Source organism: Tasmannia lanceolata, unplaced genomic scaffold (assembly GCF_043159265.1).
Source record: "Tasmannia lanceolata isolate RefF3 unplaced genomic scaffold, GAP_Taslan_0.1 ptg000020l, whole genome shotgun sequence".
Taxonomy (NCBI): domain Eukaryota; kingdom Viridiplantae; phylum Streptophyta; class Magnoliopsida; order Canellales; family Winteraceae; genus Tasmannia; species Tasmannia lanceolata.
The window spans coordinates 11805819-11832549 of NW_027518697.1; the positions used below are offsets into that span (position 1 = coordinate 11805819).

A 26731-nucleotide genomic window follows, 5' to 3' on the forward strand; every position below is an offset into this window, starting at 1 on the left:
GAATGGGTAAATGACCAGGCTATGATTTCCCTAGCTGAGTAGGGTAAAGAAAAGTGGAAGAACAAGTTTGGATTTTTTTCTTTTCTTCTTGTTTTTTTCTTAATTTCTCTTATACACCATTTCAACAAGAGAGAAAGAGAGCAAGAGAGCTAGAAAGCTATTTGGGACCTCTTAATACTATTCAAAGGTCAAATATTAAATGATTTTTTCAGACTCCTATTTTCTCCACTTTAACCAACTTGTAGCCTTTCGATCCTCACCTGTCCTAATCCAATCGTTGCAAGTTGTTGCCCAAATGGGACCGACCCTTTTGTCATAGATTTTCATTATAAGTTTATAGCCCATCAACATCCAGTAATTTTCACACCTACCCCTGAAATGAATCTGTGTCTAGGGTTTTTTTCTCTGTTAAAGTATTGTTTTAGCTGCTTCTTTGTGTTATTCTGGAGTGGATTTTGCTTATGTTCTAGATTTTACCTCTTAGTGTAATAATAACCCATCAACATAGGTAGCTTTGTTTAAGTGCTCATGGGGGGTCATTTGGGATTTCAGGTATTATCTTCTTTATTAGGTTTTTAATCATGCCTTTTCAGTTTGTTTGTTTAAAATTATTGTTTTGAGAGGTTATGGGCTCTTCAGTGTTTCGTTATTAACCTTTAGAAGGTTTTAATTTTGCATTTTTAGTGTTAAGAATTCTGATTATTGGGTGTTTTCCTCCTTTCATTATTTTAATTAACCTCAACGGTTACAATTCCTTCTTTTTTTTCAAAATTCTATCTTTAGGGTTTTAATTCATGGGTCCATCTGGGTTTTAATCATAATCTTCCTTTTAGGGTTTTAGGTATGGACTTTTTTTAGGATTTTAGTGTTTATGGGTCATCTCGGTTTCTTTTGATATTGACTCTTTAGGCTTTATCTATAAAGGGGACAGGCAAAGAGAACTTAGCTTAAATAAAGCATTTGATTTTTTTTACTATAGTGGAAAAAATTACTATAGAATTTCACTAACTCAAGCTTGTTTCATTTTTTTTAAAAATCTTTTCTATGAATAGGAAACCAAGATTTATGAACATGAGGAGAATCTTACTTAAGGTTAGGCTTCTCTTTCACACTGATTGGTTTGTTAATGAACTTGGTTTTGCATGCCATGATAAGCTATTAGTATCTTAAAAGCAAGAACAAATTCCTTTACACACAGTTTCAAAAAAAAAAAATCATTTACACACATGTCTTCTTAGATTTACTCTTTTTTTTTTCCAATTTTCAGGGTTAACAGTAAAAGTGCAGAGGAATCTGGCATTGGATTTTTACTTTCACTGTAATAAGCAAGGTATCATAATTTTAATCATTGAAAACAAGGGTATCTTGTTGTGGGTCTTTACATTTTGGATTTAAATAGTAGGAAAAAGACAAGATATCACTTATAAAAAAAATAAAGATGATTGGAAGATATTTATTTACCGTTACATACTGTAAAAGGGATCTTCTCTTGGGATTTTAATCAGTGAAGAAAATGGTACTGTAGGTGGTGGGTTCTTAGTTCTTACTGTTAGGATTAAAAAGGAGGGAAAAGTACGAAGGTATATAGGGGGCTTGGATTTTACTGGTAGGGTCAAAACAGTCATGATATTTTGTTTCAGTGGGTTAATTTCTGTGGGTGTATAATGCTTGTGAGGGGGTTTAAAGTTGACAAGATTTCCCATCTCAAAGGCCTCTTTCCAACACCCTTTTTACACTTACAGACACATGGTTTGTTGTCTTGTTCTTAAAGAGTCTCTTTCATCTCACAATCAAAACCCTAATTCCCCTCTAGCTGAATTGTAATACCTTCTTCTTTGATCTTCTGTAAATCCTGGGTTCCTGATTTTCATGGCATTTTCAGATAGCCACACTCATGTGGTGGAGCAGTCTCCTTGAATTCTTCATAATTTTTTTATTTAGCTTGGCTCTGTGTTGGTCTTGTTGGTTCCTTTTGTTTGCCTCTAATCTGACACATCTGTCCCTTTGCATCCCTTAAATGTTATTTTACAATCCTTTCTGTGCAAAACTTGGAGCTACCAATTGACCAGCAGGTATTGATATCCTTCAATCAAATTATTCAGATCCAAATTCCAAGAGCTAATATATAAAATTCAGTTTCATCCTTTACATCTGTATCCAAGCCATAAGAAAAAAAAAAATAGAGAGTTTTGGGCTTCTCACTATCTGTGTGTGTACATGGTTTTGGAGAGGAGTTGGCTTACTTAGAGTACTTGGGTGGTTTTTTTTCAACCCCTTTGAGCTATTTCTCTGTGGATTATGCTTGCTTATTCAAACAAGGCTAGATGACCATGGATGAAACAAATGATAGCTCCTTGTGGACTAGAGAACAAGAAAAGGCCTTCGAGAATGCCCTCGCAATTCATTCCGAGGATTGTAGTGATTGGTGGGAGAAGGTTGCGGATGCCGTGCCCGGAAAATCCTTAGCCGATATCAAACATCATTATGATCTTTTAGTGGAGGATATCAATGGTATTGAGTCTGGCCGTGTCCCTCTCCCTTGTTATGTCTCTTCTTCAGAGGGTTCGGCCGATCATGCAAGTGAAGCGAGGGCCAGTAGGAAAGGGTCCCATTTCGGGCATTTTCTGAGCGATTCCGGTCATGGTGGGAAGGCATCAAGGTCGGATCAAGAACGTCGTAAGGGTATAGCTTGGACCGAGGATGAGCACAGGTAAACCTAATACTGCCCTTCTATCTTTTGTTTTCTTCTTCTTTTAACCAGGTCTATATAGATATCTCAATCCTTTGAGAAAATGCTGAATATGTTTTGGATATGGATTGGTTACTATTGTATTACTTTATTAAGTAGTGGGTAAGTGTCTTCTCTAATTAAATATTTTCGATGTTGAGAAAAGTAGGTGCTTAGCCAGACACCAGAGAAGAGCTTTTTTGGGATTGCTTTTTTAGAAATCTTCTCGACAAAATTATGGCTCTCTTTTGTGACTACTATAAACTAAATTCTACTCAGGGCACTCCTCTCGCATCAAAGCTTGTGATTCTGATTCGTAGGCATTTTGGGTTCTAAAATAGATTATTTTCTGCTTTTTACTCTTCCTTCTTCAACCACTCCCAATTCCTTTATTTTTTTCGAATGGTAACCACTGTCAATTCCCTCTATTAGGAACTAACGTATTGGCACAGGAACCAATAACTGGTTACTAAACCCAGGAAACGTTCTTCATCTTGGAGACCTGCATACATACACAAGACTCATTCATTTTTTTATTATGCCCATAATCTTATTTGACTTGGTTTGGTTTGAAATTCAGTGCAACCACTGCTTGCTGTACTTGGTTTGGTTGAAGATATAAATTTGTATTTCCTTCCACATCTTCCTACTCTGTTTTACTATTTTGGTCCTCTGTGCTGTTACTCATGGAGAGTGCACCGAGTGTTCATTTTATGAGCTAATCATCTTTTTCCATGGGTAACTTTAGACATGGACATATGTTTTGGTGTTGGACATTGGTACCGCATTTCATACTTGTTGATTCTTGGTATCTTGGCAGGCTCAGGCTGACTTGTTTGTGTGAACATGGTAGTACTGAAACATAGTCTGTTATATAAATATTAGTTCATAAAAGCATAATGACAACAGTTAGCTGGGTCGATTGGATTAAATTAAAATTATAAATGGTATTAAAATGATACAAGAAACATGAAAATGGTCAATAAAGTTTTTTGTTTTTTCCTTGATAGCTGCTTCGATGTGTCTAATGTGGTGCCTGCGTTCATTAGTGATGAATCTGAGTTGCAATATCGATTGAAGTGTAAGCAATGGGCTTTACATATCCGACTACTGAACCATGTAATTGGTGGTTATTTTGTCTTTTGATAAATTCCATTGTTGCCCAAAAGAACATAAAGTGTTATCTGTTACAAAATTGGCATGCAGGAGTCATCTTGAGTGTGGCTTTTAATATTGAAGTTTCTGATATGGATCACAGCTCATTCAGAACTATTTTCTATGAATTGCCTTTGTGCAAAACCATTATTTGGTTGGCGAGGTGGTTAGACTGGTGTGTGCTAAGACCATGTCAAACATTTGTGATGGTAGTCCATGGCATTGATATTTTGGGAGCGGATCCACTCACTTCAGGCTTTTAATATTGAAATTTCTGATATGATCACAGCTCATTCAAAACTATTCTCTATGAATTGCCTTCATGAGAAACCATTATTTAGTTGATGAGGTGGTTAGAATGATGTGTGCTAAGGCCTTGGCATTGATATTTTGGGAGGAGCTCCGCTCACTTCAGGTGAAACTCTTGCATTTGAAGTGCAACCCATAATGACCATGTATGCTGGAGAACCTCTTACGTTGTATAGGTATGGTTATGTGGTATGGCACTTACCTGGAGAATTTGTTTTCTATCTTCCATCTTTCCAAAATATGCCATGCATTAGTATTTCGGTCCATAAAACTTCCTTAGACTCTTTGAAGCCTTATGGACAGAAACATACCACAAACATCTCTTCTTTTCTTTCCTTAGTCATGCATCTCAATCCACAGGGCCAGATAACCCATTGAACTGCCGTCAAGGTTAAGTCCTTCGTAAGAGTCTGGGTCACTGTAGGTTAGCTCATACGGTGATCAAGACTTGCAATATTTATAAAGAGGGAGACTCTTCTCTTTTGCATGTTTTGATAGAAACCAAATGAAGTGCCAAATGCTTTACCTATAGAAGGTATAAATCTAGTCTTCAATTGTGGGGTATCCCTGCACTCTTCCCAAGGTGACCGCTTTGGGCCCCTCATCAGAGTCTAGGTTTTTGGAGGTTAGCTCATATAGTGAATGTGATTCAGAATATTTGTAAAGGGGGAGACTTCCTTTTTTTGCATGTTTTGACAGAAACCAAATGAAGTCCTGATGTTTTAGCTATATAAGTTATAAACTAAGTTTTCGAGTGTAACTAAGTTTCCGAGTGTGGGTGCGGGGCATCCCTATGTTGATTTAAATATGTCCATAGTTTCTAAAACATTACATAGTTCAGTATATATTGCTAAATTTATGCCTAAAATATAGTTCAATATATTGCAAAACATATGTCCAATATGTAGAAGTGACGTTCACATTTTTAGTTCAGCAACATTATATATATATATATATATATATATATATATATATATATATATATATATATATATATATATATATATATATAGGGCGGCCCAGTGCACGAGGCTCCCACCATTGCAGGTTCTGGGGAGGGCTAGATGTACGCAGCCTTACCCCTGCTTTGCAGAGAGGCTGTTTCCATGACTCGAACCCGTGACCACCATGTCACAATGGAGCAACCTTACTGTTGCGCCAAGGCTCGTGGTAAGGAGGTGATGCATCATCTTCCCATCTAGAGAAGAGAGAGCTTTGTAGCTTGTTCCTTGTCCATTGAAACAAGTCATATGCTCATTTATACATGATACGTTTTTTTTTTTTTTTTTTTTTTAATTTATTGGGAGAATCATTCATGTAAGCCAAGAACGAGAGGCATGGACTTCGGTGGTTCAAGAAGTTTTTAAACATGGCCCACAGGCGCTAGAAAAGTAGTTGCAAGGAAGGAGGAGCAGTTTTGAACAATGGCTACATGTTTGACTTGGTCAAACAAGTCGTGGGTAATTTTAGGGTTTAAGTGGGTTGCCACAAAACATGGGGCCTACATGGGAGAGTTACTTGTTTTTATTAGTTTTTTGTTTTAATTCAAAGAAGAGTCCAAGTAGAAGTTTATTCGTGTCTTTAAGTAGTGTTTTTTTTAGGATCATTGAAGTTACAAAGTTTGTTTTATTTAGGACAGTTGGTAAGTGAGAAATGTTTTAAGTTAATTAAGAGTCTAAGTCCGCAAGTCATTAGGAAAGAATTCTATATATATTGTAAGCCTACTGCATCGAAAAGAATGAGTGGATGAATTTTTAAACTTTCGAGAGCTTTGCAACCCCACTTGTGCCTTGTGTATTCATGGTGACAATCAACGGTGGATTTAATTGATCAAGGAGCAAGCCCTCTAGGTGGATTACTGATGCAGGAATATTGAAGAAAGATTGAGGAGAAGAAGAAAGAAGAAGAATTAGAGGAAGAAGAGAGAAGAATAGGGAAGAGAAATAGACGAACTCAAAGAGGGGAAGAAAAACGCTCAATATCAATCAATATTCATCCAAAAGTAAGAAATAAGCTGTAGCTTAGCCTATAAATAGGCAATTAAGAGCCCTAAAAATAAAGAAACTACTAAATTGAGAATTCCTTAAAGACTAAACTACCCTAAAAGTAACAAAGACAAAACCATCCCTAATAACATCAAGTAATCCCAAAAATACCCCTAAGAACAATAAAGTAACAATAACATAAATAAAAGATCCCTATGTGGGCCCACGAGTGCGACCCCGTCTAGAATAAACGCGCAATGGGCGTTGATCTCTATCAATTACTTTGATATCAATGTTCTTCTCTAGGTAGATTTCTAGAGGCCCAAAAATGGATTCTTTTGGGGTCTGATATAGTATACCACTGTTACGCTTATGATCGTGGTTTATGAATTTCGGTAGTCTCGGTTTCAGTGAGGATGGAAACGGAAACATTTCGATTGTTTCATGTCAGTTACGGTGGAAATTTAAAACCATGGTAACAACCCACCCAATTATCCTTTAGGTTCAGTTTTTCTGCATCCCTTCAAGATCTATAATTTCAGCACGTCCCTACAATTCTTTGAATTATCTTACCCTTCATGTAGCTTGTACTACATCAGTCGGTATCAGAGCCTTAGTTCGTAATGTCTTCAAGGGGCAGTAGGATCTCTATGAGAGGGGGTGAGTGTGTGTTCGACAAGGTGCATTATTCTCGAGGATGATCGGATGGATGAAGCAGATGAAGGCGAAAATGAAAGCTCAACGAACAATCCCTAAGCAATGTAAATTGAAGCCAATGAGACCTACATGATTGATCATGTGCAAACAATGTAGCAACTTTGGATTTCCCGAGCTTCTGGTGTATTGCGTGGAGTGCTGAGTTCGTGCTTTGCATCTTGATTGCCAAGATGAGGTAAAATAGGGGACAATAATGGAGGCCATCATTCATGAAAGCCATGAACGAGATGCATGGTTTCTTGTGATTCAAGAATTGTTGAAAATGGGCCTATAAGACCGAGAGAATGAGTTGCAAGGAGGGAGGATCAATTTTGAACAGTTGTGTCATGTCGTGGGTAATTTTAGGGTTTAAGTGGGTTGTTGCAACGCATGGGGCCCACATGGGAGAGTAACTTGTTTTGATTTGTTTTTGTTTTAATTCAAAGTGTACAAGTAGGTGTTTATTTGCGTCTTTAAGTTGTTTTATGTTTAGGATTGTTGAATTTAGGAAGTTTGTTTCATTTAGGAATGTTGGTAAGTGCAAAATGTTTTCAAGTTAATTATGACTTGAAGTCCACAAGTAGTTGGGAAAGAATTCTATATATTTGTAAGACTTAGGGCATTGAAGGGAATAATTAATGGATTTTTAAACTTTGGAGGGCTTGGCAGCCCCTATTGTGCCTTGTGGATTCATAACATCAATCAATGGTGGATTCTGTTGTTCAAGAAGCAGGCCCTCTTAGTGGATTCCTAGAGATTGATGGTGGATTCCTTTGATATCGACTTTGTTTTCATTGTAGGTTCTATCTTGTGTTTTCCATCGGTAGGTTAAGACTTCCATCCGTAGTTCAATTTTCACCTTCGTCTAGCTTGTTAATTTTCTTTCTAAAATCCTACAATAGTTTTTTTTTCCAAACTTGTGTTTCTTAAAATCTGCACGTTTATTATCTTTGTTGTTCAAAGTGAACGATTTATATTTCCTGAACTGGTTGTGTACAAATTCCTAAAAATCCTATTTTCATCTGTAGCTCCAGCTGGGTTGAGTCTGTGTCTAGAAATTCTTACACTGGTCCCAATCCTTCATCTAGATCTTGTAACGACCCAGTTATCCTTTAGGTTTAGTTTTACAACATCCCTTCAAGATCTGTAATTTTAGTATCCCTTCAAGATCTGTAATTTTAGCACATCCAGACAATTCTTTGATTTATTTTACCCTTCCCATAGCTTGTTCTACATCATTCTGTCATATGAAAAACCTAGTTTGAAATGATAATGGGATTTTTCAGAAGGAGAAAGGTGAGTACCTGGAACCAATCAGTGAACCAGATTGCCTGGTTCTCCTCGTAGGAAAACCAGTATGTTGGAGTACAGCAAACCAGTATGGAATAACCTGGTTTGGAGCATGGTTTGAAATTTCGACCGGAATCTGAAATTTCGTAGTTTCGGTCGAGACCAAAATCGAAATTGGGTAAAGTCTAAACGGTATAAAATTTCTATTTCGACCGAAATTTCATTTTTCCTGAAATTTCGATTTCGGTCCGAAATTTAAGGAATATCTCAAAAAATCTGCATTTTATCCATTATTTAATATTATCCCGAAATTTTGGCCGAGATTACAGAAATTTCGGCCGAAATTTTGTATGATATAAAATGTTTTTTTAATTGACTTCGTTGGATTTCGGCTGAAATTTCGGTTTCGGTTTCGGTGAGGACCGAAACGCATTCCGAAACCGAAATTTCAAGCCATGGTTTGGAGAACCCAGAATCGTTGGTTCCTCCTTGGGGAAAAACTCATTTAGAATGCTTGGCTGACACAACATTATAATTTTTCTGGTACCTGGGCCAAAACATACATTTGTGGCTCTGTTTTGTTCTGTTTTAGTGTTTTGCTATTATTTTAATTCTCACAAACTCTTTCCAAGATACACTTTGGATGGTTCATGGTTTCCCGAGTCAATAAAAGGTAGAAATATGTTGGAAGTCCTTAAGACTCTATAGGACACATTGGCATCTTTGTGAGTATCTAGTTTCTCTGTTTCTCTTTAAGAATAACTCGTATGATCTTTTGGGAACACAGAATTTGGGTGGAATTGCAAAATTTATAGAATAGATTCACGGAAATTCAGCGTAGCGCCGTAGCCTGCTTGTGATATATGTCAGCCTCTTAGCTTACGGTTTTGTGTAATTTTATCATGTTCTTTATGATGAATGGAAACATATCTGGAGGGTTAGGGAATGTAGCGTGCGCCTGGGATGATGATTATTTACGCTTTAATAGGACGAATTTATCTTTGAGTGTCTTATTCACATGAACTTTATGTCGAGCCCAATCAAGGGACCCCTTCCAAACATCTAGAAACAGGATGGATTTTTTAGTGTTTTTGTTAAAAATTTAAGTTGGTATATCAGTTTTAAGAATATAATGTAAAAAATGTTAAGTAATAGACAAATAAAAAGTGTACAAAATTCACTTCACACAATTGACACCGATATGGTCAAGGTTAATATTAGCATGACTGATATAGTTGACTATTTGTAATTAATGAGGTAATAGCAACTTTGCATTTAATGCCCTTCCAACTCCATGCCATCAACATCATCGGCCTCCCTCAAAATATGGAAGAAAGATATGGAAGGAGATATCCACTTCCCTGCATATCTTGAAATCTCGTGCAACATATGAGAAACCCTCCATGATCCAGGTTTTTGCCTCATAGCTCATCCAATCGTATTTAGCTAGGCCCCTTCTACCCACCGGGTCTTAATAGTTATGTGATCCTTACCTCTTAAATCTTGGATGATGAACTAAGATGGTCCATTTGGATTCGGCATAAAAGATACTGATAAGGACCTGACCACTTTACCATTAAAAAAAAGGACATGACCACTTTGTATTTTCCAAGAATGTGGATATGGATTTGTTGGTATTTTCTCTATTGATGTGTCTAAAGCAACGATGTGGGGCACTAAAGGGTATAGTTTTAAATTTCCACTGGAAACGACTGAAATGTTTCTGTTTTCATTGCAACTGAAACATCTATTGAAATTTAAACACAAGCTGAAACCAAAATTGTAAGTGTGTTGGTGGTATGCTGTACCATTATGTGTTACATTATTATATTTATACGAATTTCGTGTGAAATGTGGTGTATGAATTACACAAGAAATGTGGTATGCGCTGAATTATTAAACATGTGCAACAATGCAGGTCACTTGGTGTATGATATTGTTAAACTATTATGAGTGTTTTTATACTTTTGTGATGCTTTTTTAGTGTGTATTTGTGCTTTCCCTAGAACTTCCTAAAGTTTCATCTTAAATCTCCATCATTTGCAATGTTTGGTGTAAATAGAATGACTCGCCATTGGGCAACATCTGCCCAATGATATTAGGTTTTAAGTTTTAACCATCAAGGTATTTACCATCCCCAAATGTTGGAAAGCAAAGCAATTGCATAAATTGGAAATATAGTTTTACTTAAAGAAAGTGGTTTTCTTCAGAGTTCTTCTACATGTGATGTTTTTTATCTGTTCCAAGGTAATTATGTAAGAACTACTTCCTGATCTCCCTATGACATGTTTGATACTCCAACTCATATTTATGGTCTCCAATCAGTTTTCAAGTATTGTGGTTTCCCTTAAATTAGAGTGAATTGTGATCTTCTGGTCCAATCCTGTGGTTCTTGTAGTTTAGGTATGGTTATTTCTCTAACATTGACCTGTTTTTCAAGATTTTCGTCAACTATTGTCTGAGTGCAAAGAAACTGGCTTCTACCAGTGCTTTGACTAATAACCACTAGTGTTAGTGTTAATGTAATTTCTCATTTTAATGTCTGTCTCATTTTTTTGGATAAAACAGGTTGTTTCTTCTTGGATTGGATAAATATGGGAAAGGTGATTGGCGAAGTATATCTAGGAACTTTGTGGTATCTAGGACACCAACACAAGTAGCCAGCCATGCGCAAAAATACTTTATCCGCTTGAACTCAATGAACAAAGACAGGAGACGGTCAAGCATTCATGATATTACGAGTGTGGGCAATGGAGACATATCAACACCTCAAGGGCCCATCACTGGTCAATCAAACGGGCCTTCGGGAGTTCCTGGGAAATCTTCAAAGCAGTCATCTCAACCCCCACCTGGTTCTTCTGTAGTTGGCATGTACGGGACGACTACCATTGGCCAGCCCATTGGAGGACCTCTTGTTTCTGCAGTAGGTACCCCCGTGAATCTTCCTTCCCCGGCCCACATGGCCTATGGCGTGCGGGCCCCGGTTCCTGGAACCGTAGTATCTGGGGCCCCAATGAATCTCGCTCCCATGACATATCCTATGCCACATGCATCTGCCCATAGATGACGACTGTTAAATCTCCCAGTGTACAAAAGAATTGGCTGTTCCATGTTTGGTTCTCATTGTCTCTTCTACTTTGGGCGGAATTAGATAAATTGTGGCAAGCAGAGTATCCATCCCATGCCAACTTTGTTCTAGTCTGTAGTTGAGTTTTGTCAATTCATATCATGTCTGAATAAACCATGGAAAAGGAATTACAGGTAATGTGTATATGCAACCTGTGGGAGAAAAGATGGTAGCTTGATGGACAGAGCATCTTTTTTTACTATATCTGTTGTGGCTATTGTCCTGTATATTCTTTAGCTTCGCCCCATTAGTGTAGATGCAGAGAGACAATTTCTCTTTAAGGCAAAGTTGTAAAGAACTCATATCATGTTTTGATATTTAAGTCCAGCTTGTCACATATTGTGCCAAGCTTTGCAAATTGATTAGTCTCTTTTTCCCTTATCAGATATGAGGGTTTTATGGGCTCTTTAGTGTGGAAGGAAATAATATATGGATTATACTATGCTAATTGGCTGTTGATTTAGGATGCATGTGTTTCCTTTGATATGAGTATGTTCTCTCACATAAGTGCTGTTCTGTTATTCTGTACAAGAAATATGAAGTTCTGCACAAGATGGTATAAAGATGGGTGTATTTAAAAATGGAAATGGAGAGAACAAATAACTGATATCTCTAATAAGGGATTTGCTAGCTAGGCAATTTCGTGGAAAGCCATTTCTCGGCTGGCTTTTGCATGAGAGAACAGCCACACAGGTTGCCTTTTTATCAGATTTTGCCTTGTGCATTTAATTAATCTGATTTGGCTTTTCTCAGATGCAAAAGCCACCTGCAAAATGGCTTTCCACTAAATTTCCTAGCAAATCCCCTCTAATAAATTGTAAAACATCTTTCCACAGCCATATTAGTCTTTAGAGGATCTAAGAGGGTCTAATGTGCTTATAATCTCAGGCATGGTTTTAATCTTTTACTGAAACTAGCACGAAATGACCGACATGTTTCCTTTTCCATCTCCATCGAGATGATATCGAAACCAAAACCCAAAACGTATACTAAAATCAAAATAGTTAGTGTATTAGTGGTATACTATACCGGTATGTATTACATAATTATTGAGTTAGATAAGTATTTTATATTGTGGTGTGGTTTTTTGTGGATTTCTCTAGAATGTTAGTAGGGTTTCAGAGGCTAGAATGTCCTCTTTTATTTCTATTCAGGTACTGCCCTAGGTTCCTTGATACGTTCCAGGTTAAAAAATATATTATATAATTATATTTATATGAATTACATGTGAAGTGTGATGTTATCAGGTGTTCAATGTTATTGAATCATTATCGATGATTCTCTTGCTTATGTGATGGTTTCTAAGCGTGTATTTGTGTTTAATTTAGCGTACTTAGAGATTTCATCTTAAAATTCTATCATTTGCATATGTTTCTATACCGTTTTGTAATTTCACAGGATTCCCATTAAATTTTCAACCAAAACCAAACCATTTTCTTCTCCGTGGCGAACGAAACCGAAACCAAAATGTAAAACCTTATCCTCTATGGGTAGGCAAGTGACTAACTTGGAAATGTAAAAACAGTGGTCCTAAACGCATCTCATTGGTTGTTTCATGTGATGCTTGTGATAAAATTATAAACTGTAGAGAGAGAAAGACAAATAGGGGTGGATTTAGGATATATGGGGGTTGATTTATCACTGCCCAATTAAAAATTGGGTCTCTTCCGTGATAGTGTTACTCAATTTGACATTAAAACGTCCAAAAACTGTGTGGGTAAAGTCTCCCCACTTTTGACAAGCGACGTGGTGATGATCTTTGCCACATGAATTTCACCATTACAACATTCATTGTCCTATTCTTGACTCGTCCTCTTGTTATTCAAGTGATTTGAAATACACATCTTTGTGCTTAGTCTATGCTGATGTCGATGACTTGGACACTCTAAAAGAGGTGGGGTTTATATAGTTACACCCACTGAACATATCCATCCACCTCATGTTGAAGAAAGAATGCTAAAAAGATTTGTTACAGATAAGCATAGGGTATCATATAATTATATTTTATGAACAGTAAGATTAACTTTACTGATCATGACCCTCCTGAGAGAACTTGACAAAGAGGTGGTGGTTGTGTTTTTTAGTAGATTCTAATGTAAACTCTCAAACTTTTGAGTGTAATTCCTTCTCTTAGAACTGAATACTCAAGATTACAGTGTTTTTTAGTGTGGGCATTAAAATATAGTTTTCGTTGTAGTCTTGTAGACTCTTTTCTATGTTGTATATACCAGTAAGATGCCTTGGTATTATTATACAAGTCAAAGATTAAAAAATCCAGTAAGCCAGCTCAAAAACTGATCTATGACATCAAAGAATGCTATAGTATAGAAAAACACTGACTTCACCGAACTGAATAAACAATCAATCGTGCCTAATCTTTAGAAAAAATGAAAAGGAGGCAAAGAAAAACATGGGTTGTCCTTAGTGAGTCGTATGGTATTTTCTTAAGAGTTTAATTCTCTAAAGAACTCTTGCAAAGTGAAAAGCTTATGAGAAAATTCTCACTAAAAGAAGTTCTTTTAACTAGAGCAATTGTCAAATTGAATAAATAAAGATCTTTCTTTATTTGTCTTATCTGAAAACTAAAGCAACTACCCAAAGAAACAGTTGGATCAATTGGAAGCTCTTTCAAAACTCAAAAGCAATGAAATATCAGCACTGGGACCTTTTTTTGAGTCCATAAAAATCAGTTTGGGGACCACAATCTTTTGTCACAATCTAAAACGAACAGGGCCTTAATTTTGAGTCCAATAATTGGTTTGGGGGGGGGGGGGGGGGGGGGGGCTCACAATCGGTTGTCACAACCTAAAACGAACGGGTCGTAGTAGCATACTTAAGGCAAGGGCAGATCAGACATCCATTTAATATGAAGAATCCAATTCCTGATCATGTGATTGGAATTCCTATTAGCTCGGTTAAATATACATTTGAGAAATCACCAGCTCGGTGATGTGGGAGATTTGGTTGGAAAGGAACGCTCAGACTTTCGAGGAAAATTGTTGATCATCACTTAACACTACTTTGGAAGATCAGAATCAACGCGGCGAATTGGGCCCGGCAAAGTAGTACATTTTGGAATTACTTTAAAGATTGCATTTTAAGAAATTGGAAGATGATCATGGTGGGTTCCATTCCAAAGGAAAATAGATTAGCAATATGGAGACCCCCCCACCTAATGTTCTCAAGCTCAACGTCGATGGTTGCTCCCTTGGCAACCCCAACAAAGAAGTTGTCAGAGGGGTGTTTAGAGATAGTAATGGTCCGCATTTTCTCTTGGCCAATTGGTATAATAGACTCTACCAATGCGGAGGTTCGTGCTTTTCAGTAAGGTATGATCTTATTTAGGAATCAAATGGAAGGTAAGCTGGAGGTAGAAGGGATTATTCAAATGTCATTTCTTCGGTTCAAGGAACGAACATATGCATTGGACCAGGCCGATTAGCTAAGTTTTTTGATGAGATTATTTGTATAATTAACAGTAGTTTTCTTTCTTTTGTTCATGTCCCTCAGAGTGCCATTGATCTAGCAGATCAGTTGGCTAAATACGGGGCATTGAGGGACTCAATTTACTCCGGGTCCTCTCTCTCTCTCCCCATTGATGTGAATCAACAATCTCTTTTTGCAATGAATATAGTTGTCTTTCGTCAAGAAAATAAAAATCACCAGAGAAACCTGGTTCTGTTCCCGAACCTGTTAGCACATTTCTACTTAATTCTCTAAATGGGCCTTCCCAATTCAAATAATGATCTCTCTCTCTCTCTCTCTCTCTCTCTCTCTCTCTCTCTCTCTCTCACATTGATAAGGAATGTGGTTTTTATTTTTATTTACGGAAATTCTAGTCCCAAGCTGTTCTGTAATGTATCAATCTTGACCCTTTAAAAATGCAGATTAGAGTATATTTGGTCATTAACTTGATGAAAAAATTCAGTAGAAGTGCAGAGTTTTGTACTTGCTGGCCGTGACCACGGTAAATGCATTGTTACTGTACTAAAAATTGAGAATCATTAAAATTTTGGAACATTTTGTCTTCCAAATTCTTTGAAACTGTAAATTTCTTAAGAATTTTATCAGTTTCTTCAAATTAAATGATCTTTTTTCCTATTCTGAGTTACTTGTGGTCCTAGTGAGTAACTATGGAAGCTGAGTTTGCATGGGCATGAAAAAATTTCGGTTGAATACTATCTGGGTCTCCAACCTGTTTGTTCTTCCTTTTTTCCCTTGGTTTCTTTGCTCTCTCTCTAACGGATGTTTGTACCATTTGCCATGTACTTTCTATCATATATTTGTGGAGATCCTTCTACTGTAGCATATAATCAATCAAAAATTCACTGTGAATCTCGAATATTTGAAGCAATGCTGAAAGTCAATCTGATAGACCTGTTTGTTTTGGATTTTGAAAGCTGATTGTGAGTCGAAAACTGATTATTAGACTAAAAATTAAACCTAAATTTGAGTCCAATAACCAGTTTTTGACTCACAGTCTGTTCTCAAAATCCAAAACAAACAGGGCCTTAAAGTATCAAATAGTAGACATCATCTCAAGAGCATCAAAGAATGATCACCCAAAACTGACATGTAGGTTGTGCGTATGGACTTAAAAAAAAAATTTACTGCTGAAGAGATCCAATTTCCTTTTGCCTGTTGAAAAGTTATAGTGAGGATGGGCCCCAAGATTACTGAAACAATGAAGGCTCCGTTTCTTTCGACGTAAAATTTGTTTTATGTTCATTTTTACAACATAAAACAAAATTTACGTCCATTTTTACGTAACGGAGCCGAAGGGTAAACTGATCCTGGGAGCTAGGATTATACAATGTGTTGGTGTTGAGAAGGTGTTCAAACAGATTTTCAGTGTTGGGGAAAGAGATAAGCTGCTGAAAGCCTGCCATTGCTGTGTCAAGTTGACTAGGTATGCTGTTTATCTACCGAAAATATTGCATTTTGGAGTGAAAGATCTCTTGCATTCAGTTCATTTAATGGAGGATTGGTGCTTCAAGGTAATTCCATATCAGTTCATTGATTGGTAAAAAATATAACTAAGGCCATCTTTCTAAATTCAAAGTTGGTCACTTGCTTTGAAAACCATTGTTAAGCTGCAACCACAAAGATTATTAATAGCAAAACATAGTATTGCAAAAATCATTTTTTGACTGCAAGAAATGTACGCATAATCTCTATTTTACTGACATTTTCTTTAATTTTGTGACTGCTTGCAGGTCTTGATTCCCATACGAAAGATAAACAGAATCAAGTCAATCAACCCAAGTGAGAATGTGAACATGCCAACCCAAAAAACAAAATACACGCAGATAGTTACCTTCGATAATTTCGTGCTCTGGTTCATGGCTTTTGTTAATTATCAGAAAGCTTTCAAAAATCTCCCACAGGAAATCTTACAATCTTCAATAAAGTATCATCGGTGAAGATATTTTTGTAGAAACCTTCCTCTCTCTATGTATATAAAACAGTGAGAAAAAAAGCAGGCAAATTACTATTTTGGTTCAATTTGGTTTAGCCAGATTGTAACATATTATAGAGATTGTTTCAGGGGAGTCTCCTCTTCAACAGAGGTTCCACCCCATCTATTCAGGACTCATCTAATTGGATGTGGTGTGTGTTATAAAAACAGAAGGGGGGGGGGGGGGGGGGGGGGGGGGGGGTGTCGCTGTTGTTGGGTAGATGTAAGTTTCTTCTGATAAGATGCTTAGTTTCTATATCATTATGGTTGCTTCCCTGGGTGCAAAGTGAAGGTGATGCGTAGAATTGTCCATCCCTTTTCAAAGATGGGTAGAATTGTCCATTCTTCATTGCTTAGATATCTAAGGGGAAAAGAAAAAAGATAACTTGCATTTACACCCGTTTGTTTTGATCAGATACACCCTCTTGTTTTTATTCAGATGACTCTTAAACAGATGAAGCCTGTGCTTAAAATTAAAGGCCCACAGAAAACCACATTTTAACTTCTCTTGGAACAACCCTAACTATCAAGGGGCTAAAATCGTCTGATCAAAGTGAGACAAACGGCAATGGGCTTTACTCATGTGGGGCCTAAAGATGCTGTTAGGAAAAAGGCTAACAGCCACCATCTTGATAGCGTGTAAACCCAAACAGATAGGACCATAAACTGAAATGAATTGAGCTACAAAGAAAGGTTTTGAATCGTTAGCACCACATAAAAACATTGTAGTTAGTTCTGTCAACCAGGAAACAAACTTTTCCTCATAACTACAATTTAGAGGGTGGATCTGTCCCTATAGCACTGGATTGTTACTCCTCCTTAACCTATCAAACTTACCAAGTTTTCATACATTTAGTGAAGAGAATCAAACCACGGTTTAGACTGCAAAACACTTGAATGCTTGTTTTGTATCCCAAAATCAGTTTTTAAAGATACAGCTTTGCAATCACTAGAATGCTTGCTTTGTATCCCAAAATCAGTTTTTAAAGATACAGCTTCTTTATTTATCTTGTTTTCTCTTCCTATCCAATCTCTCTTTACAGGGAAGAAAAAAGAAGAATAAACAATATGATTGTAAACAATAAAAGCAAGGACACAACAACAAAAAATACATATAAAAACACGAAGATGATCACCCTCTTGCATATGACTTCTATACCAACTCTGAGACTCCAATCCATTCAAGAAACTCGTAGTAAAGAATCATCAAATAATTAAAATTAAAATACAGTTGAGATGGTACTGTAAGTAAAAGTAGTACCAGGTGAAAACAATTATAATGTCAAGAAAATAGGGAAATAATAGAAGAATAGAGATACATTAGTCTTATTCAAGGAGGAGAACTTTTGCAAGAATCGAGCACGCAGTCCTCTAAAAAGGTGGTGAGCTGCAAAGTGTAGAGTTCAGGAGCATTACGGAAATGATCGACGTGAGGGGAGGAAATGAAATTGCATGCCCTGACCTCGTGACCAGCTTTGCGTTGTTCTTCTATGAACTTCTCAACGGATTTCACAGGAATAACCCTGTCCGCGGAGCTGTAGATATATAACTGCGGGCATCTCGGTTGTTCAGATGACAGTAGACCCAGCACATCGGAGAGCCTCCTGTTGTTCATGCAAGAAGAACAGATGTAAATCAGAAGCTGTTCGGACTTTGGAGATCAGATGGATGAATTATATCTTCAAAATAAAAGAGTTTAGGTGAGATGAAAAGTAAACCCCAGCACGGTTATCTGGACTAAGACAACCCAAGCTAAATGGTGCTCTAAATGCGATTGAGGGACTCGACTAAATCATAGGGTGCAAAAATAATATCGGAAACCCAAAATCTTGAGCAGACTGATGCACTAGCTCTTGAACATGATTCTGGTTCGGTTGATTTTGTTCAGTGTTGATTAGATTTTTATTTTTATTTTGATTTCAAGAATTTGAGTGATGAAAAGGTGCCAAAACACATGGTAGATATCAGCATCAAACTCGCTTTTCAGATTTGTTTCTCTTTGAAAACATACGGTCACAAATTATCATACTAGATATTAACCCACTAAGTTCTGTATGGATGTTAATTATTTTTTAATCACATGTGTGGATGCTAATCATTGGTTCGAAAATAAAACATCTATTCATATATACAGTTTAATTCTATAAAATCCAAGAGTTTTGGTATCAATTTGAAAACCATAATAGTTTATATATAGAGTAAAGAGTTCCTGCGGGTAACCGCAGGAACTCTTTACTCTATATATATATATATATATATATATATATATATATATATATATATATATATATATATATATAAGATGGGATTTGCTAGTGTCCATCACAAAAGGCATTTCGCAGATGGTCTGTTGCATGTCAGACCAGCCACACAGGCTCATTCAACAACAGCTTCACGATATTGCATTATAATTATAGGTGTCAATGGGCAGGACCCACATTGTTAATCAGATCCAAAATTTTAAAAAGTTGCCTTTTGGGTTATTAATATTTATTTATTTATTTTTTCCCCAAAGTTGTGATTGAGTCCAGCTCATTGAAACCCTTAATTATAGGCAACTAACCCATGAACCCATATAAGAATTTGACCAGTTTTTTCACCATTTGGTACACATTTTGGCTTTATCTGAAAATATATGCTAATCAAGAATGACTCGTTACCTGTTAATGGTAGGAAGATTCAGAACTACCTCAAAGAACTTCTCCAAAACTACAAGCAAAGCAGCTTCAGCAACTGCAGGTTTAGGTTCCATGACAACTTCTGTGGCAACCAACAAATTCGTTCCTGATTCATTGGGGTTAGGCGATCCTTTCGTCGCAACACTCTGCTTTTTCAAAAATGCAGCTGAGAAACCCGATGCCCAAACCTGAAAATAGGATATAGAACATAAGTTCATCAGTATCTGTGAAGAGCTCGCATACACAGGGCAGGTACTGCAGAACTTAAATCAGCAAATAAAATTTCTACAGTTATGATAGACTGAAGGGCGCCCTTGCAAAAACCCATCTACAAGGATGCCACAATTGATCAATTTCAATAAAATGCATTTATTGCTCATTTAAGTTTGTAATTTTTGTACCATCTTCAAACTTTTATGTGCCCATATAAATGCACTTTATTGAGATGGATTAATGGGGACGACCTAGGAGATGGTTTTTGTAAGGGCGCCTGTCAGTTTATCATTCCTCAAATTTCTAATAAAGTTAAAAACATACTAAATGAAGGAAAAGATAGTAAAACAAAATCTGTTGCCCACACCTCACACGAAGTGAGAGGGCAAATAATAGATTACCCTTTCAATGTTAAGCTTCTATCTCTCTCTGTCATTTTTTTTTGCAAGAATTTTTAGTAATAGGTGCTTTGATCATCATGAAGAAAGGCAGTTGAGCAAAACGGAATAGGAAAATTGAAGCATTGGACGAAGAAAACAGATATTGTTGACACAGTACAGACACAAAACTACAAAGTATCGGGGACATTTCAGAAAGGAAAGCATACAGTCCCAAAGTTGGAACTAACACATCGTTATGCCTCTCAGTAATTAGAACTTATGCTTGCGAATCTAAAAACACATCAGTGTTCACATTGTTCAAACAAAGTACTTTACCTGAGGGTCAGGGGAAGCAACTGGAGCCGAATCCACAATGCAACCTTTGATCCTCTTAGTTAGAGACGGATCCTGCTTCTTAAACTTCTCAAGAATAACTCCATATCTGTAACAATGGAAACAAAAAACAATGAGGTCAAAGATGAGAAAGCAGACAATAATCAGAATCAAATAGAAAAAGTGTGTGAGAGTGAGAGAGAGCTCACGTTAGCCAGCCTGTGTTGCTGAAAGTATGAAAAACCATTTTCTTGGCATTCTCTTCTCCTACCCAACTGACCAGGTGGTTCACAAGCAAGCCTATATGCTGCTCAGCTTTTCCACCAGCCTTGTAACTGATGACATCGGCCATGGGAAAAGTGAAAGTAACAGCATGGAATCCCCTTGAAGTATACCAATCTGCATATCTCTTCAGATGATTCTGCTTAGCTCCCAACCATCCAAGTAAAATTACCACAGTCTTCGACTTTGCAGACACGCAATCTGAATTCCCCAAAACTCCACCAACATTCGACTTTGGCAAATGCCATCTGTAAAAAACCTCCGAAGGGGAAGAAGGAGCCGTCGAAGATGTCAATTCTGATTGTTGAGGTTTAGCTAAATTTGCGGACTGATACAGCGTGAGCAGAACAGGTGGAGAAGCAACAGGCAAAGAGAAGGAGCTGAACAAAAAGTTTGGCGTGCGGGGAAGGCTCAAATGAGGAATTGGGTATTCAAGTTTAGCTAGGGGTATTTGAAATCTTGAATCAAATGAAAGATTGGAGATATTCGAAGGAGAAACCCGCGACACCCACGACTTCAGCTCTTTCAATGAATAAGTGGGATTTGAATTTGATGGGTTTGTTAAGGGAGATGGATTTGAGGATTTGGGATGTGGCAATCTGTCAGGGACGTCCGCAGACACGGCGGCTACAGCAACAGCGGCGGCTGCAGTTAGAGGACGATGAAGGATTCCAGACAAGGAACCCATTTGCAGAAAGTATATATTTTCTCATGCCAAAGACAAGTAATCTTCTAATGAACAGAAACCCATGTATCAGAAGAAAAACCCAACTGTTTTCAACTGAAACAATGGTGGAATCAGCAACCCCTTGTCCTTTCCAATATCAACTGTTTGAATCACGCATAGAAAAGTAGAATTTAAGATAACAATAGAACCTTCGTTCAATCAAACTCTTTAAATAACTGAAAAGAAGAGAAAGACAAGACCAATCCACACGAGGAAAACGCGAGGAAGCAGCGTCAAAATCAGTTGACCTGTACAGTATTTTAAAAAAGGAAGAAAACGCGTGGTTTGATTTGAACACGACTCTACAGAAAGATTGGGTGATTTGGCACTACTATGTTTTGATAATTGCACAAGCTCAGCTTGTCTTTTTCTTTTTTAATCAGCTTCTAGAGCTTTTTGGGAACTGTTATGACCTTTGACAGCCGTTTCAATAACAAAAGACAAGATTAGTTTGTGCAATTATCCAAACATGGTACTGCTATTTTTTTGCCATCCATGGTACCCATGAGTCCTCCAATAAAAACCGGAGAAAAATAGGACATTTGTTTACAATAAAACAACAGAGAAAAGGGAAACTTACAGAGAAGAACAATGGGCAGCTGTTATTTAAGAGGATTATTGAAGCATTCAATAAAAGCGGGCTGCCAAGGTGAATCTTGACAGCCCGACCATTCGGACCCAAATCTCTTTCTCGGATCCAAATGAGACTATTTGTTTGATTCAGGCTCCCATATCTGGCGTGAATTCTGCACAGCCAAAAAGAGAGACAAAAAAAACATGAAGTTAGGCAATCTGCAAGGGCAAAAAGAGAGGGGAAAAATTAGCAAAAAGGGATAAAAATTGAGGAAAAACGAAAAAAGAGTTGCGCCAAATGCCCTAGATAGGGCAACAAGACCCGATTATGAAAAACTTGGATTCCTCAATTGGACACCAAAATCAATAGAACAGAGGGCAAAACAATAATTCAACCTAAAAAAATATTCAGAATTTGTAAAAAGCACAAATCTTTCGAAGAAAGAAAGAGGGAAGAACAAAAGCCCAAATCCACCGACACATTACCACATTTCAAAAAAAAAAAAAAAACAAACCCTAGAAAACCACCATAAATATATAAACCTAAGCTCGTAAAAACGCTAATTCACAGACCAATAACATCAATAGTAGATATTACTCATATATTGGTAATCCCTCAAACCCATCTCAAAAAACCCCCATCCAAGAAAAAACAAATAACCCATGTAGATTTTTCATCTAACCTAGAGAAAAAAAAACCTCAAAACCCCCTATCAAGACCTCGAATCCATAGCATAACAAACCCTATAGAAGAAACAGAAAGAGGAACAAAAACCCACCTCCAATTACCCTCAAAAAATCCACTGGCAATGAGATTGCTCGAAAATAACGCTACTCTGTCTTCTATTTATAGTTCTCTGCACATTTTCTTTCATAAAATCGCGTGCCCCTTCAGCAACCCTTTCTAAATTCAGTAATGGGAATTTGAAATTTCTTCTCCACCTTGCGATTCGAGATTATCGTTGCTTTTTTCTTGGTTGACATCTTAAAAAAAGAGATGTTGGGAATATTCTCGTAGAATATTCGTCTTCACCATTTGTTAGAATCTGCCAATACAGTTTTTATCAATAACTACCTCGAGTATGGGCTAATGTAAATTTACATGGCTTGTGAGTCTTTTTTTTAGGGCTGCAACTCGAGCCGGGTTTTACCCGACCCGCATCGACCCGACCCGAAAATAGCCTGGGTTGGGTTCAGGTTTCATGGGTTTCGGGTCGAGCCGGGTTGAGCATTCAAAAGCCCGCATGAATCTCGGGTCGAGCCGGGTTTGAAGGGGCCCGATCCGACCCGACCCGAGTTACATAAGTTATAGTATGTACATTTTTTTCTATTGTTAGTTTTAAAGTTAAAAGTGAAAACCTACGCACCCACTGTTATTGTATGTGAGTGTAATTTCTGCTTCTATGAGTTGAGTTGATTCAAGTGTTTGATTCAGCATTGTTTGATTGTAATTACAACATTGTTTGATTCAAGTGTAATGTGAGTGTAATTACATCATTGTTTGATTCAAGTGTAATGTGAGTGTAATTTCTGCTTCTATGAGTTGAGTTGCCTTGCCAAACAAGAATTTTCCTTAAAAAATTGCGTCAACGTGAAAAAACCCGACCCGACCCGACCCAACCCGAGATTTATCATGGGTAGGGCCGGGTTTGGGAATCGTGGGTTTTCCAAAAAAAAACCCGACCCGACCCGACCCGACCCGACCCAACCCGAGATTTATCATGGGTAGGGCCGGGTTTGGGAATCGTGGGTTTTCCAAAAAAAAACCCGACCCGACCCGACCCGACCCGACCCGAGAAATTTCTCGGGTAGGGTTGGGTTCTCCGAAACCCGACCCGCCCGACCCGAGTTGCAGCCCTACTTTTTTTCACAAACAACGTGTACATTGCATTTTCAAATGCACCTTCACCCGGGGTACTTGTTAACAAAACCCTATCTTTTTATTGAAATTAAATGTGGCATGGAGACATTTTTTATGTGGGTATTTAAGAAGCAGAAGAATGCTAGATCCACAGGTGCCCTTGCAAAATAAGGGGCAAAGGGCGCCCCCCCCCCCCCCCCCCCCCCCCCCCGGCGTTTAAGTATGATTAAAGATGGCACAGAAAATTACAATCATAACTGCCTTTAATGGTTGTCAATTGGGGCACGCTTGATAAATGCGCTCATTTTCATCACTTGGGACACCCAGCATTGTATCTATGACTTTAAAGGGGCTGATGTGCTTCACATTTAAGGAATGAAGTGACATGATTGCCACGTACAATGCAGCTGGGTGTCCAAAGTGATGAAAAGGGGTGCATTTATTATTTCCCTTGTTTTGCAAGGCCGCCTGTACATCAATGGATGAGGATTTGTATCTCAACTTAGAGGTTGCAGGTTCCATCCGAGTTTATTTACCCCAAAAAAGTTTTAGAACGTAATTTTTTGTAGAGATTTGAGATTAATGACCATACATCAACGAGGGACTTTTGAGTTTTGACATACTCAGAAAATGTAAAAATTGATTAAATTTTTGTTATTAATTTCATGAGATTTTTAATTAAGCTTTGAATTTTAGGATTAGTTTTACATTTACTATCAATGCGCTTTGGTAATGTGGATCCAATGGGGGCACTTTTGCGGCTAGTATTTCCAAGGTCACCCTTCAGTTTAGCATTCCTCATACAGTATATACTAAACGTGAGGTGGGTTTTTTTTTTTTTTTGGTCAATCATTTTAACATTTTTGTATGAAAATTTTTTATTGGAAATTTGTTTCAATTGAAAATTTTAATAGAATTTTTTTCCATGGAAATTTTTATTGGATTTTTTCAAAAAATATGTTTCCCATCATTCTGTAAACTCATTTTCTATAGGGATTTGCTAGTGTCCACCACAGAAGGCATTTCACGGATGGCCTGTTGCTTCTAACAGCAGCCACAGAGGCTCACTTTTCAGCAGATTTTGTCTTCATTCGTGAGGTGGCTGCTGTCAGGTGCAACAGACCATCCGCAAAATGCCTTCTGCGATGGACGCTAATAAATCCCTTTTCTATAAAATTTATGATCCAAAATAAAAAAATTCTCCATTTTTTAAGAAAATTGCACACCTACTTAGAGCTTTGATTTTTTTTTTCCATAGATCAAACATCCCTACAATCTCCACTCCAACCCATGCATAGTGTGGGATCCATCATTTAACACCTCACATTTCAGTGGGTTGGTCCGGGTTGACCCACCATGTTATACCTAAGGTTTAAAATTTCGGTTTCAGTACCGGTTTCGGACCCTGAAATTTTAAATTTTCGAAATTTCGGTGAAATATTAAATTAATTTAAAAAAAAAAAAACAGATTTTTTGGGTCAAATTTCAACCAAAATTCAAAAATTTCGGCCGAAATAAAATACCGTTTCTGATTTTATTGATTTCGGAGTCGGTCTCCACCGAAATCCAAAATTTTGGATATCGGTCGAAATTTAAAACCATGATTATACCTATACATAGTAGGGTATGACCCACCATTTTACACCTCATGCTTTGATGAGGTGGCCCCACCATTTTACACACATACATAGCATGAACAGGAATGTAATACTTAACATGCCTCGGTGTGGATCTTATTTAGTCCAACAAGCATACTAGTATAGTAGTGTCCAAATATTAACATCCTATATAATCGTACCGGGCGCGACTAACTTAAGGGAAGCTAAATCATGACTAAAGTCCTAAAATCCTCGAAACCCTAAAATCAAATCCTGAGACGCAGGGGAAGTGTTCTGTCTATTTGACCCATCGACCAAAATTGGTTCTTCCTGAGGAGATTTTTGGCTATTAAGGAACTAGAGTGGGTTGTTTTTCTCTTGTTGTTTTTGAATTTTTCTGATAATTTGGGATTGGATAATAGAAACTGAAACTAATATACCTGAAACCCATCAAACGCTTTTAGTTTCGAAGGGCTTTTTACTGAATTCTTGTATACATAATCGGTAATTGTGCTCATTAACTACCTGTAATTGGTAATTTGGTATCTATTTTTTTTTTTCGTAAGACCGAGTTCTAGTGAAAGCTCACCCAAGTTGATTCAAGTAACTGATCTTTTATAATTGACTTGTATACCATGAAAATAAGAATTGATAAATGATATTTGCCTGCATTGCTTTTCTTTTTTATTTTTAATGGTTTTAGTTTTTTTATATATTTAATTATATATGATAAATTATTACTCGGTTGAGTCGCCAACTCAACTCACTTGATGAGGCTTGACCATGTCAATCACAGTCTCCAAACTCCTCCACTTCATTGTAGACTCATGTAGACTCCCCTTAGTCTACTCCCTTTTACCTTGGCTGTGTTCTTGTCAAGGTCATGTTTTGCGTAACAAAGTCAATCAAAACTCCCTTGACTCTCATGAGTTATGATTGCGTCAACCCAGTACTCAAAACACATCATGCCAAGTCGACTAGGATGTGCTATGGCCGCATTTTGAACTGCATCCGCATCAATCCCCTCTAGACACGGGGACGGTCTACATTGATGTAAGGTTTAAGGTTATTCGGGTAAGATGTAGTATTCCAACAGGTTTGAGAAGGCTATCCCACAGAAACTGTTATGTGTATTTTCTTATTATGTATGTGGGGTTAGTTAGTGCGTAGTAGTGGGTATGTGTTTCAGTGTAATAGCCATTAGTTGTGGCTAATGTGTTTAGGATAGTGGGAGTTAGTTATTTATGATGTGTCTTGTTAGCGGATAAGTGTGTTTGTGATGTGGCACTCCCTCTTACTTGTATGTATGTAGTAGCAATTCAATGAAAAGAATGGAAG

The 26731-nt window shown here is 37.3% G+C and overlaps 2 protein-coding genes across 2 annotated transcripts; one reads left to right on the top strand and one right to left on the bottom strand.

Moving 5' to 3' along the window:
- Nucleotides 1–1691: 1691 nt before the first annotated feature.
- Nucleotides 1692–11648, top strand: LOC143854205 (transcription factor SRM1-like). Its single transcript, XM_077364051.1, has 2 exons — nucleotides 1692–2710; nucleotides 10732–11648. The coding sequence occupies exons 1-2, from the start codon at nucleotides 2325–2327 to the stop codon at nucleotides 11228–11230; spliced, it is 885 nt and encodes a 294-aa protein (XP_077220166.1). The 5' UTR covers nucleotides 1692–2324; the 3' UTR covers nucleotides 11231–11648.
- A 6251-nt stretch (nucleotides 11649–17899) lies between these two features.
- LOC143854754 (alpha/beta-Hydrolases superfamily protein) lies at nucleotides 17900–22918 on the bottom strand. The gene is made up of 6 exons (XM_077364859.1): nucleotides 22714–22918; nucleotides 21942–22107; nucleotides 20562–21462; nucleotides 20356–20461; nucleotides 19409–19614; nucleotides 17900–18352 (listed from the first exon to the last, which is right to left on the bottom strand). The coding sequence occupies exons 3-6, from the start codon at nucleotides 21320–21322 to the stop codon at nucleotides 18079–18081; spliced, it is 1347 nt and encodes a 448-aa protein (XP_077220974.1). The 5' UTR covers nucleotides 21323–21462; nucleotides 21942–22107; nucleotides 22714–22918; the 3' UTR covers nucleotides 17900–18078.
- Between the last annotated feature and the right edge of the window lie 3813 nt (nucleotides 22919–26731).